The sequence below is a fragment of the Suncus etruscus genome, chromosome 9 (assembly GCF_024139225.1).
Source record: "Suncus etruscus isolate mSunEtr1 chromosome 9, mSunEtr1.pri.cur, whole genome shotgun sequence".
Lineage (NCBI taxonomy): Eukaryota > Metazoa > Chordata > Mammalia > Eulipotyphla > Soricidae > Suncus > Suncus etruscus.
In genome coordinates, this window is record NC_064856.1 from 54,568,830 (window position 1) to 54,583,405 (window position 14,576).

Sequence of the window (14,576 nt, forward strand, 5' to 3'; positions counted from 1 at the left end):
TCTATTTTGGTCGATTTCTCTGTTTGGGTGTGACTACTGAAATCGTGGTCCCCAATTATACTTATTTTTTTTTCTCTCTTCTTTTCTCTTCTTTCGTTATGTGCTATGCCATGTTTCTTATTTCAAGACCATGGCGTGTTTTTGGTTTGTTTGTTTGGTTTTTGGTTGTTTGTTTTGCTTTGTTTTTCATCTGTTTTTTTTGTTTGTTTGTTTGTTTTTGTTTTTTTTTTGGTGCTTACCGATATAGATGGAGTCCCCACTGGATAATTGACTCTTTTTTTTTTTGGTACTGGTGGAGTGTTTCAACTTCTTTTTCTCCTTCATCTCCCAAATCGATGATGAGAGCCTCTAGAAGGATTCCATCCATTTTTGGAGTATTAGACTCTTACCCCAGTTTATTTATCTTCTCTTTTTCAGGCAAAATCATGCAACTTGAATTAGCTAGTCCTGCCTACAATTAGAGGGGGAGATAAGGGAGGCATTAAGACCAAACATGGGCAAGACTACTAAGTAGTGGGTTGGATACAGAGGGGACCACATATTCTAGCCGCCCTGGGGGTGAGGGAAGAGGAAATGGGAGGTAGGACAAAAACGGAGGTGTAGGGAGGACAAATTGGTGATGGGAATCCCCCCTGATTTTATGTAAATATGTACCTAAAATGTTATTGTCAACAATATGTAAGACACTATGATCAAAATAAAAATTATATATATTAAAAAAAAAAAAAAAAAGAAAAAAAATATTTTTTCTAACCATGAAACCAGGATGAAGTTGGTAATGAACATGCCTTACAAACAATAGAACTAGGTTCACCCTAAGCATCACATATGAGTGAGAACTATCAGGAGGGATCCATCAATGTAAAGCCAGAAATAAACCCTGAGCACTGCTGAGTGTGGTCCCCAAACCAAATGAGAATGTTTCTGTAGGAATTACTTTTCTTATACTACATGGAGAATGAGTAGCTATCACATATGTACTTATAGTAAAATGTACTAATAATTTTAGAACTTATAAAATATGTAATAAGGAGGGGTTGGAGAGATAGTTCAGTGGGTAGGTACCATATAGTACCATGCATTCAGCTGACCTGGATCTGATCTCTGGAATTCCATATGGTCCCTGGTACTCTCACCAGGAGTAATTGTTAAATGCAGAGAAAATCTAGTAATAACCACTAATCACTGCCATATGTGATCTCAAAACAAATAAACAAAATTTTTTTAAAGATTAAAGTGAATGTATACACACTTTTCCATGTATTTCTACTGCTATTGAGAACTAGATTTGTTTAGTCACATTTACTATTGTGTCTAATTCACTTGTGAAGCTTGTAACTCATAAAAGACATGCTAAAATATTTACTTAATTATGTGAAGTAAATATCAACATTAGTTAATTAATTGATGAAGCAATTTAGCTTTTTGCTTTGTTTTGGGAAATACCCAGAAGTGCTCAGGACTCACTCCTGGCTCTGAGCTCAGAGATTACTTCAGGAGATACTTGAGGGATGATGCTGGATGTCAAAGATTAAATCCCAGTCCACAATATATAAATGCTTCTTCCTTTCCATTAGCTTTCGTCCCAAGTTTAAAAAAGTAAAAGAAATATTCCCACCACCAGCTCTCTTGATCCTCTACTTGCCTACCTAAAGTTTCATGTGAGGTTATTTTTTTGATTTATCTCTGAACCCTTCTGGAACTGAAATAGATCTTCCTCTCAACTAGGTATGCAAGCTATATGTCCAGTCTTGCCATATTAATGAACCCAACATCATATGTACTAAAAAACATCAAAGTATTTATAATTATGTTTTTTCTAATCACTGAATGAAGATGAACAGGAAGAAAATGAGCAGCTTACTCCCTCAGAGTGTCTCAAAGAAGTTAGCTATAAAAATAACCCCAACACAGCAGGAACCTTGAAAATCAATGGAAAAGTTATGTAAAGGTCACCGACTTCCTGTGCAGCTACCAAGATCTATAGATACAGAGGTCTGATTTTATCACCCATGATGAAGCAGAAGTCTTCCATACACCACAAAAGCACCGAGGGGAGAGTAAATGAACAGACAAGGAGTCTACAGTCAATCAGATGACACCATACTTCAAGGGTGGAGAAACCCTGTATCTCCTAGGCCAAGGTAATTCCCTCTCTAATGTCCCCAATATTTACTATGCCTATGCAGAAAAAAAGTGGGGGCACAAAATAATCTTTTTTATCTATTTATCTATTTATTATTTTTTTATCCTTTTTTGACTTCTTTGTTTTGGTGTAGGTATTGAAGTTGATGTCCCCAATCTTATTTTATGTTATTTTATCTTTCTTTTTCTTTTTGAGCTCTGGCATGGTTTTATTTCAGGACCAAGACTATTATGTGGTGCTTGCGTTTAGTGCTGTAGTGCTCACGGGATATTTTATTTGATATTTCTTTTTGTATTGTTGTAGTATTTCAATTCCTTTTTTCCTGTCCTCTCTCAAACTGAGGTTGAGAGCCTCTAGAAGGACTACACCCATTTTCAGCCTATTTAATTTGTACCCCACTTTATTGCTTTTCTTTTCTTCAAACAAAACCACATAACTTGAATTATCTAGTTCTGCCTCTCAAATAGAGGGGAAAAAAGGGAGGGTACCAGGACCAAACAGATATATGATCACTAAGTAGTAAGCTAGACACAGAGCGGACCACTCATTCTAGCAGCCCAGGGGTGAGGGTGCAGGATATGGGATGCATGATGGGAATGGGGGTGGAGGGAGGGCAAATTTGGTGATGGAATTCCCCTGATTCAATGTTAATATGTATGTAAAATTCTACTGTGAAAGATATGTAAGCCAATGTGGTTAAAATAAAAATTATAAAAAAATGATCACTGACTTTAATGAGTTAAAATAATTATATGGCACTTTGACAATACCAACTATCTCTGTATATCTTCAAAGAATGACTTCAATAATACTATGTTAAAGATATTCAATTAGTTAAAATAAATAATGAAACTGGTAGTCCACAAAGTACAAGAAAATATGAGAATCAAAATAAGAAAACTACAATTAGAAATGACAGAAATGGAGAGTAAGTTAGATGATATAAAAGCATCAATAAAATTCTGAGCAATAAAATAACAGAAGCTAAGGTGAAGTTTACAAACTCCAAGATGAAATGAGGAGACTTCGAGTAAACCATAGAAAATGGGAAGAATTCTGAGAAATTGCAGCCTATCAGAGAATTATGCATGGGATTAGTTTAAAAGGAATAATATAAGAATCATTGGACTCCCTAAGGAACAGAAAGGCAAGTGTGATGATGATGCAATAGTTAAAGAAATCATAAGTAAAAATACAAATAAAAATTTTTCAGATTTAAGGAATACATGCTTCCCAAATGTTGTCAGCTGTCCCTTAGTCTCTTCCAGTGATTTTATGCCTGTCAATTATGAATATCAATGTAAAGGCCTTGAGAATACAGAGTTGCTTTAGTATTGTGCTAGAATATTACTGTGGCCATAAAAGTGGAAGTAAATGACACCAGGATATATTTGAAATGTGTAGGGACCATCTAGTTCCAGTGATCAGAGCAATGTCAGCTCTATGTAAGCATGTAGCTAAATCATGTTCTCTCTCTCTGATCCCTCCTCAGGCTTCTGTACCTATACTTAGAAATATATATATGTTTATTCAAGAATAATATACTAATTATTTTTTATAAACTCCTCTTCAAGATACTAAACAACCTTGAAAAATAACATATATAATAAGTATGTTGCAGACTAGTTGGAGAGACGTGGGAGGTCTTAACTGAAGCCAGAATTTCTATATAAAATTACTGGACAAGCTAGATCAAAATCCTGCTAAAATGAGATCTCTCTGGAATTATAATACTAATCAACCACTAAGATGAGCAATGGTTTAAATTCCTAAATTGAGAAATTATTAATTTGATTGAATGCTTTTTCACTTCTGTTGGGGGCTCTGGGACTTGAGTTACACAGGTTTTTCTGACTCAGAGGCCCTCTGCTAAAACTTGTCTGCAGTCTCTGGAGGGAATAAAGAAAGTATATTTGAGCCTGTCTTTTTAATGTTCTGTATTTGTTCTTCCCAATATGAACATGAATCTATGTATGTCTCTTTTCTCTATCCTGTCTATCCTGGGGCAGTTTTCTTGACCTTAAACTGATTTCTTTCTTTGGTCTCTTATCTGATTATTGTGTGTGCACTCTGAGATTGTTGTATGCACTTGCAAAATACAGGCAGGACAAGGACCTCCAAGGTAAGAGTCTATGATGTAAAAAAAAAGAGCTCTATTAAAGACAAATCTAGAAGGGATCACAGCTGATGTGAAATACAGGTGAAAGAGAGGTGAGAAAGAGGAGAGTCCTAGGAAATAAGACATGTTAAGATAAGTACTGTGAAGCTGTTTAGGGGTTGGAGCAATAGCATGGTAGGTAGGTTGTTTGCCTGTATACAGCTGAATCGTGCCTATTCTAGGCATCCCATATGGTCCCCAAGCCTACTAGGAGTGATATCTGAATGCAGTCATGAGTAAGTCCTGAGCAACACCAGGTGTGGCCCAAAAAACAAACAAAACAATAAAAAAATAAGTAGTCTGAATATAAAGTTTGGAATTGATCTTCATCATATGAATATGAGTATTGTGTAAATGAGGAATGTCTATTATCTAAATCTTTCCCATTGCTATCTACAAAATATTTTAAGAGTTTTTGAAGCTCAAAATTTCTGTTTCTAAGAATACAAGGAAGGAAGTGAGATTGAAGGTCATGATAGATTATTTTATGTGTGTAGTTTTTTTTTTGTGCGTTTGTGTAAGCATCCGTTTCCTTTGTGTATTTATAGCTAATTGTTCTATTGTCATCTTTGGGAATATTCTAAACAAGCAGTAAGATATCTTAGTATTTTAAATACTGTGTAGGAACATGGATACATGATAAAGTAGATGGCATTTTCTATTAATATATATTTCTCTGATCTACAGATCAACCATATATAACTTTTCTTATAGAAACAGAAAAGAAGAAAAAAGGACAAGTCTTTCATTTAATATTTGAAAACCAAGTTACTACTGCAGGATCTGCTTTGTGTTATAATTTGAGTGAGGGAAATAAAACATATGGCGATAGATGGCTTAATGGTATAATATTACATACCTGAAGTTAGAGAAGAAAAATTTTCAATTATCACTTAAACACCTTGAAAATAGAGTGGGAGTAGAATGCTTTCCATTTACAAAATTGTGTTCAATATTCTTTATCCTAATGAATATAAAGTGAAAATAAAGAGAACTAATAGATTAAACATAATAAATACTGACAAATGTATATTTTACCAAATAATGAAAGAAAATCCATGAGCTTTTAATTGTATATTGAATGTTGAAAGCAATTAAGGAAAATATTTGTAACTTCCCACATTATTCATCTACTTCCTGTTAGATAACTTTTCTGTAGTGTGTAGTATTTGTGAACATTTTGTTTAGTTTGGTGGAGATTCACTCTGAGTTGGCAGTATTTATTTAAGTTTATTTTAAAACTAATTATATTACAGACCAGGCAACATGATTCTATACTGTCAACATTTATATGATATGTCTACAGAGGTATTTCATTTCACTGCTTCCAAATTTCCCAAAACACTTCACTTATACCCTGCTGTAACTTCTTGTCTTCTTCATTATCCCACCCTTTATCCCTCTGCTTGGCAATCTGAGTTCATGGCAATCTAAGGTCATGGTTATTTGATACTATTTCTTCATTTTTAATCTCACTAATTCAACATATAGGTTAGTTTATTCACTTTTTGGTCTTCTCCCTCTTATTTCACTTAGCATTATACCCTCCAGTTCACTCTTTACTGAAGAAAACTGGATAATTTAATCTTTTATTCACTTTTTGGTCTTCTCCCTCTTATTTCACTTAGCATTATACCCTCCAGTTCACTCTTTACTGAAGAAAACTGGATAATTTAATCTTTTAGTACAAATTTTTGTGTACAAATCTTTGTGCTTTATTCTGTATATATAATCACAACTTATATTACCTTTTACGTTTCATCTTTTATTAGACATCTGAATCATTTCCATATCTTGGATGTTTTATAAAGTGTTGCAATGACCATAGATGCTGTAGACTAATACCATTGCCTTTTGGGATAGCTGCCAAAAAGTAGAATTGATGGGTCATATGAAGTTTTATTCTTATTTTGGTTATAATACTCATAATTTTTCTTTTGTTGCTTGGTTTTTTTGGGCCACATCTGGTGACACTCAGGGGTTACTCCTGGCTATGAGCTCAGAAATCTCTCCTAGCTTGGGGGACCATATGGGACACAGAGGATCAAACTGAGGTCTGTCCTGGGTCAGCCGCATGCAAAGGCAAAAGGTCTACCACTGCGCTATCACTCCGACCCCAATATTCATAATTTTCTATAGATGCTAACCAGATATTTTATAAAGTAAATTGGATTACGTTTAATCACATCTTCACTAATATGTTATTTTCAAACTTTTTGATGTATGTGATTCCCACTAGTATGAGATGGTAGTAGTTAACCATAAAATGCAAGTTTTTATGCTTTACCAGATGTTTTATTTTCAAAATTGAAGTGTTATGGATTGGAGATATCTTATAGTGATCAAGATGCTCTACTTGAATAAAACTGACTTGGGTTTAATTTCCTAAGGTCCCCTGAACACTGCCACTAGTGAACTCTGAACATAGAGTTGACTGTAATATCTGAGCATTGCAAGGTGTGACCCCACAATCAAAAAAACCAATCAATTAACCAACCAACCAACCAACCAACCAACTAACCAACAAATCACAATAGCAACAAAAATCCTTAACAAAATTAAAATGTAGTAAATTATGTTCTGTTGCTATAAAAAGCCTTGATAAAAGTTTTAGGGAGGCAGATGAATGGTGGGTTGGGATATGAATAAATTGTGTAATACCATTTACATCAGATTAACTATTAAAATTATGATGGATTCTCTATCAGGTACTTTAAGGACAGAATAATAATAATAAAAGAAAAACCATGTGGTAGCTCTCTTAAGGAAATTGACTCTTTTCTTTGTTTTTGTTTTTTTGTTTTTTTGAGCATAATCATTGGTTTACTTCTGGATCTGTATCCAGAAATGACTCCTAGTGGTTTCTGGGTACCACATGAGATGCCAAAGATCAAACACTGGTAGGCCATGTGCAAAGCAAGGACTCTGACACTGCACTCTAGCCATGGCCTGAAATTTACTATTTTTGTGTGAGAAGACTAATAAGCAAACACAGTGAGGGAAACTATCTGACTGTATATTTTAGCATGGCGAAAATATTTATGAAGCAATATGGTTCAGTACAACAGCTTGATAAACTACATGCATAGCTGAGATAAAGTTCTATAAAGAAAAAGTAATAAGATAATGAAATACCCAAGAACAAACATTTTTATGGAAAATAATTTAAATGAAAGTATTTATAGAAATTGAACAACTAATTAAAGGAAACACATCTGGTGATCTCATCACTTACTTTCTGTTTTTGATAAGTCTGTATGAAAGTTCTCTACTCAAGGTCATTACTGGTGATGTTTTGGAGATCATATGCAATTCTAGGGACTGAAACAGGGATGGGCATGGGCAAGTCATGCTCCATACCCACTGTACTATCTCTTCAGTCCCTATAAGTATTTAAGAGAAAAGAATATCATTACAGATTTTTAAATATGTAGGGACTAATTAGGCCAACAATTGTGCCAATAAAATGATGAAGCTGGTTTAATAGCCGAAGATAGGTGTTTCCAAAGAAGTCTAAAATATAAATACCACTAAAAACAATGTATAAAATGCTTCCAAGTTAACATGAATTTTTAAAAATAGTGGTTAGTTTTTTATTCTAAAGACTAATCATATTTTGAATACTTTTAAAATTACTTATAATATCCTTTACATTTGAGATTAAGAAAAATTTAAAAAGATAAATTCAACTGACATTTATCTGTAAGCCTACAAGGAACAACTTCCTTCTCACGGTGTGTTTGTGGACTGAGGATATTTCCCCCAACTTATGACTGAATAAAACATGTTCCCGGCTCATAATCAGATGTTTTTATCCCTTTACCATAGTGCTTATGTAGAACCATAGTAGGATCTGGGATATCTGAAGGGTAACAGGACAAAGCTTGGTGGGTAGGCGAGGTGCTGGGGAGAATCTCAGCATGAACAGTGGAGTCAGGCATTCTTAATGAGTATTATAATCTGAGCTCTCTATGAGGAAGGAGGGAAGGCCCAAGGTCATGCCCAATTTGGAATACTGATATTGGGGTGAGGGAAAATGTTGCCCCTCTTTGTGCTGTTCATTACCCTCTCTAGTATCTTTGACACTTTCAGTCTTAAGGAGAATCCCTGGAATAATAAACATAGTTCCCTGGATCAAATGGCTTTTAGGGGTTCCATCTGCCAGGTGGTTCAGGAACAGTTTCACAGAGAGCATCCAATACTTATGTAGATGAAAAGATGGAGTTTTTATTTTATTTTATTTTATTTATTTATTTTTGTCGCTCCCGGCAGCGCTCAGGGGTTACTCCTGGTTCTATGCTCAGAAATCGCTCCTGGCTGGCTCAGGAGACCATATGGGATGCCGGGATTCGAACCACCGTCCTTCTGCATGCAAGGCAAACGCCTTACCTACATGCTATCTCTCTGGCCCCAAGATGGAGTTTTTAAATGAAGCTAACTACTCTTCTGTTAATCAACAATAGACACAATTACTACACATTAAATTCTTATTTTAAAAATAATTTTACTAATATATTATGTTACATTAATTCAGACTGTTAATGTAATTATTTTCAATGTATATTTGATTAAATTGTCTCAGCATCTTTGGGAGGGCAGAAGATTATGGCAATAATTTTCTTTTAATTTTCTAATTAACTTAGTTTTGTTATTTAATAAGTCACATCTTTCCCATCTAAATTTCTATACTCATACTGAATTATCAGTAATGTAAACTTTGAGGATGTTAATTTAGGAGCTGTAGAAATGGGATGATTCAGTTGTTTGGCATCTTTTTGTGATTAGTTTTGGTACTCGGTCTCTTATATTTTGGAAGAAATCAGGTGTAGGCAGAGTACTGTATTTATTTTAAGAAAGGTCCAGATAACTGAGCCTGGAGAAGATCAGACCTACCTGAAATGACTCAACTGTGGCATATCTTCCCAAAATGCATTTCCTTTTCTGTTTGTTTGTTTTAGGCCACACCCAGTGGTACAGTCTTACTTCTGGCCTTGCACTCAGGAATTACTTCTAGCAATCCTCAGGGGAGCATGTGGGACACCAGGGATTAAAGCTGAGTCAGCCACGTTTCAGGCAAATGTCCTACCATGTACTATTACTCTCATCCTCCAAAATGTATTCTTGAAAATGATTAAAACATGGAAGAAACTTGAAGTGTCAGTTTTGACAAAATAGATAGGCATTGATTTTAGAGAATAGCACTTATTTCCTCATTACGTGAGTGATCTTCACTTAATAGATTCAGTTAGATTATTCTATTTTTTAGAGAAAAGTAAACTAAAAATAATATGCATGATATACATTAGGCTTGAGGTTGTTTGCCAGTGCTCATTATTATCAGTTGTTATTAAAGATTTAAAAATATTTCTACAAATAGAACCATATCAAAATTCTTGGGATTTTGAATCCAAAATACTTTTTCTGCTAAAACAATTCTATAAAAAGGCTTATTAAGTTTTTTTCTTGATTATTTTTGCTAACATAAATCCACATATGTGGTTTATTAAAATTTGCCTTGATTACTGGTAGCTGTCCTGATTATGATATATTTGTAATATTTTTGTCTGGGAAAAATATTTCAATGTTACCAACATTTTGTCACATATTTATTACTAAGAAAAGAGAAGTAGTTTGCCATTTTCCAAAGCAAAAATTATGGAAATTAAAGTGAAAAAGTTTGAGAGATTAGCCTTTATATTGTTAATAATGAACCACAAACTTTCTTACTTTCAGTGGATGAGATATACTTAGCCCAAAATTATGATGGCAACATTTAACTTGAGCAATTACAACCCAGAAGCCTTCATCCTACTGGGAATTCCAGGACTGGAACAGTTCCACATTTGGATCAGCATTCCTTTCTTTATTATCTACCTCGTGGCTTTTGTAGGCAATGGTGTCCTTATCTATCTCATCTCCACAGAGCATAGCCTGCATGAGCCCATGTTTATTTTCCTCTCCATCCTGGCTGCTACAGATATCATTCTGTCTAATACATGTGTACCCAAAGCTATCAGTATCTTCTGGCTTGGTCCTCAGAAAATTACTTTTGCTGGATGTCTTACACAGATGTTTTTTCTGCATTGCAGCTTTTTTGTGGAATCTGCCATTCTTCTGGCCATGGCATTTGATCGCTATGTTGCTATTTGCTTCCCTCTAAGGTATACCTCTATCCTAACAGAACAAATGATTACTAAGATTGTAATAGGTATTGTCAGCAGAAGTTTTGTTATCATTTTCCCATGTGTGTTTCTTTTGAAGAGACTGCCTTACTGTCGAACTCTCATCATTCCCCATACTTATTGTGAGCACATAGGTGTTGCTCGACTCTCCTGTGCAGACATCTCCGTCAACATCTGGTATGGCTTTGGCGTCCCTCTAATGACTGTTATTTCAGACATGATTCTTATTGGTGTTTCCTACGGTCTAATTCTTCATGCAGTCTTCAACCTTCCATCTCAGGATGCCCGTCAGAAAGCCCTTAATACTTGTGGTTCCCATGTTTGTGTTATTCTTATATTTTACACTCCTTGCCTGTTTTCTGTTCTTTCCCACCGTTTTGGCCATAATATTTCTATGTCCTTCCACATAATGGTTGCCAACCTCTACATAGTCATCCCTCCTGCACTCAATCCAATTATCTATGGAGTGAAGACCAAACAGATTCGGGAAAAAATCATTCAACTCTGTCTTAAAGGAACACAATGAGTAAAACAGGAAGTATAAAAAAGAAATAAGTTGATTTTAGAATTTATTTTATTGTTTTAAATATGTCATTTTTACCATGGTGACTTGAATTATACATAAAATTCTAGAAATACCTTGTGACTCAATGACATGGGTTTATATAATGAAGTGACAAAAATGTTGAAGATGCTTGTTTCAGTAGATAGTTCAGAGTTTAGTTCCATATTATTTTGAGACATATAGCCAAAACTTATGGGATAGCGTGGTAGTCATATAATATACCCATCAAATATTAATTTATTGATAAGTTATTACATATATGTAAATATCTAGCATTTTGTGCTATTTCTGTAGGATATGTTCCAATGAGAGTTGGTAAAAGTAACAAGAAATAAATTCATTATTTAAGAATTATCCAGGGTCCAGTAATTGGCTCAGTACATGTGTCACATATGAGGCCCTAAGTCTTTCCCCAGCATTATAATGAAAGAAAAAAGATTTACCTAAAAAATAATGATTTGTAGAATTTTTTTAGATGACTTATAGCTACCAAAATCAGTTGGTGATCTGATGATGCTGTCTTGGCTCTCTACTATTTCAATGGCTCTCTATGTACTTTAGAAGTTCTTTAGATTTAACAAGAAATTTTGGATATCTGGTGGAATTTCCTGTGCCTGGAGGTAACATAGTACTCCTTAAATACCACATGCAATGTTAGTTGTGGGATGTATTTATACAATTTAGAGCTGCATCTAATTTAAAGCCCCATCTAATAATACATGATTAAATTTCACTAATGATGAAATTTTGTTTAATGAAATGTTTAATGAAGAATTTTGTTTTCAATTATTGATCCTTGCTTGTGTTTCCTGGAGCACCACCAGGCGTAATCTGTAAGCACAGAATCAGTAGTAAGTCCTGAGCAACCCTCTCCACTCAAAGAAGCTTTAACTATTTGAGAAGCTAATTCTAGTTTTCAAAATAATCTAGGCTAATGAATTATATATTTAATCATAATTTGCAGTGTAAATTTGTCTTTACTACATTAAGTGTTGGGAATACTTTTATTTCTTTTGAGTTTGGCCTAGATTTAGCCTTGGCAAATAATTTGTTGGATTATAAGTCTGAGTTATTTTATATTAGGCCATAAATTTTCAGTTTCTATTTGACATTGTTATGATCACTCTTGGAATCATCTATGGTATATGGTGTCTGAATATTTCTTGCAATATTACAGTTAATAATCTAGTAGAATATCATAGGATATTCCAGAGATTATATTTCATGTCTATGATCAAACTAAAATTGGTTGCATGGAAGACAAGTACCTTAAGTCTTGTACTGCAATTCCAGCCCTCTATAAAGTTTACTAATATTTCCTAGAGATCATATCTTAGACAAAAGTATGCAGGATGCAATTTGAATGACATTTTGGGATACATGTGTAGTTAAATGCACCAAATTCTCAAAAATGACAGAAAACTCAATTCTTAGAAAAAGTCTTAGGGGTTCTCCTTTTCAGGAAAAAAATATGCTCATATTCTACCTTTTTTTCAGAGGCAAAATAAAAACAACCTCTAAGTGTACCTTGTATCAATATTGCCAACTTTGGGAAACATTGTGTAGGTATTAGAAACATATGCTGAACTAAAACAAACAAAATATGACCAGAATCAGTAAAAAATGAAGAGACCTTGAATTTACCCTTATTAGAAAAAAGTCTGATTAAGGAGAGTATTCAGCTATTAAAATGGTAATTTCTCGGGGCCAGAGAGATAGCACAGCCTTAAACTCAGAAGAACAGTGGTTCGAATCCTGGCATCCCATAGAGTCCCCCGAGCCTGCCAGGAGCGATTTCTGAGCATAGAACCAGGAGTAACCACTGAGCACTGTCAGGTGTGACCCAACCCCCGAAAAAAACAGGTCATTTCTCTTCTCTTAGACAAATATTTCTCAAAGAATTCAATATCTGAAGAACATCTATGAGCCATGGAAGCTCATTTTCATACTTAAGGTTGGGGTTATAATTTAATAAATGGTGATAAAAATTGACTAATGACAACATTGAAGCCTCGTTTTCATATATAAGTGTTTCTTCAATTATCCTTTCCTTTATTTTTCTGGTTTTTTTTTTTGGGGGGGGGGAGAGGGAGACAACATCGGGCAGAGTTCAGGGTTTACTCCTGACTATGCATTCAGAAATCACTTCTAGCAAACCCGGAGGACCATATGAGATGCTAGTGATAAATCAAACTTTAGTCAGCCATGTGTAAGGCAAATGCTCTACCTGCTGTGCTATTGTGTTGGCACCCAAATATCTTTTTTTTTATATGTGACTGTGTAGCTAGCAAAATTTCTTTTTCTTTTTTCTTTTTTTAAAATAATATTTTATTTAAACACCTTGATTACAAACATGATTGTGGTTGGGTTTCAGTTATGTAAAGAACACCCCCATCACCAGTGCAACATTCCCACCACCAATGTCCCAAATATCCCTCCTCCTCACTCCACCCCTGCCTGTACTGTAGACAGGCTTTCTATTTTCCTCATATATTCTCATTGTTAGGATGTAGTTATTTCTCTAACTAAACTCATCACTCTTTTTGGTGAGCTTCATGTAGTGAGCTGGAACTTTTTCTTTTTGCTTTACAAGTTTTCAAACAGGAACTGCAAGGAGACGGAATTCTGTAGTCAAGGATTTGAACTAGAGTCATTCACAATTGTCGTCTCACTTGGAGACTGAGATTTTAGACTTTGAATCAATCAAATAATAAAATAACTTTTATGATTTACTTATATACTTATCTATGTACCTGTATATTATGAACTTTTAAAGGTAGAAACTTTATACCATCAGGCATTTTTCATTTTTTACATATTATAAAATATATGATAAATCTGGTGTTTTTAGTAAAGAGATCATGCATAATCAGATTTTATCAGGAGTTCTTTTTAGTGTTTTTAACCATCACCTTTTTATTTATTATTTCCCTATCCAGCTTAAATTCTATAGCAAATTACTTCAGTCATTGACTGACTTACTCTTAACTCAATATGTATGATCAGAAATATTTCTCTTACATATACAGTAGCCAAATGGAACTTTTAAAAATGTTAGAAAGAAATCTAAATTATTTTAGTACTGTATGCAGATTGACTAATACTATTAATAAATTAAGATATTACAACATATTTGCCTAATATATCAAATGCATCAAATTTCACTGTCTTATATTTGTGCCTATTCTTTATTCACTGCTCGCCAATTCCACTGATACACTAATTAAAATATGTTTTCTGATATTACTTCTATAATCTTTCACATTAAATGCTATCTCATACAAATTACTATAGTAAAATATTCTTATAAGTGCCAGACAGATAGTGCAGTAGGTCACTTGCTTTGCATGAATATGATACTGTTTAATCCCCAGCACTAGATATCACCTCATGAGTCCTGACATGAATAATCCTTGAGCACAGAGTCAGAAATAAGGAATAAGTCATTTTGAGAACAGCCAAATCCAATCCCCAATGTCTACTTCCTGCTAAAGCTACTTATAATTTCTGAACTTCTTAAAATTG

The 14,576-nt window shown here is 34.2% G+C and overlaps 1 protein-coding gene across 1 annotated transcript; it reads left to right on the plus strand.

Annotated features, from left to right (window-relative positions):
* The first annotated feature begins 10,064 nt into the window (after positions 1-10,064).
* LOC126018229 (olfactory receptor 52H1-like) lies at positions 10,065-11,012 on the plus strand. Its single transcript, XM_049780374.1, has one exon. The coding sequence runs from the start codon at positions 10,065-10,067 to the stop codon at positions 11,010-11,012; it is 948 nt and encodes a 315-aa protein (XP_049636331.1).
* Positions 11,013-14,576: the final 3,564 nt, after the last annotated feature.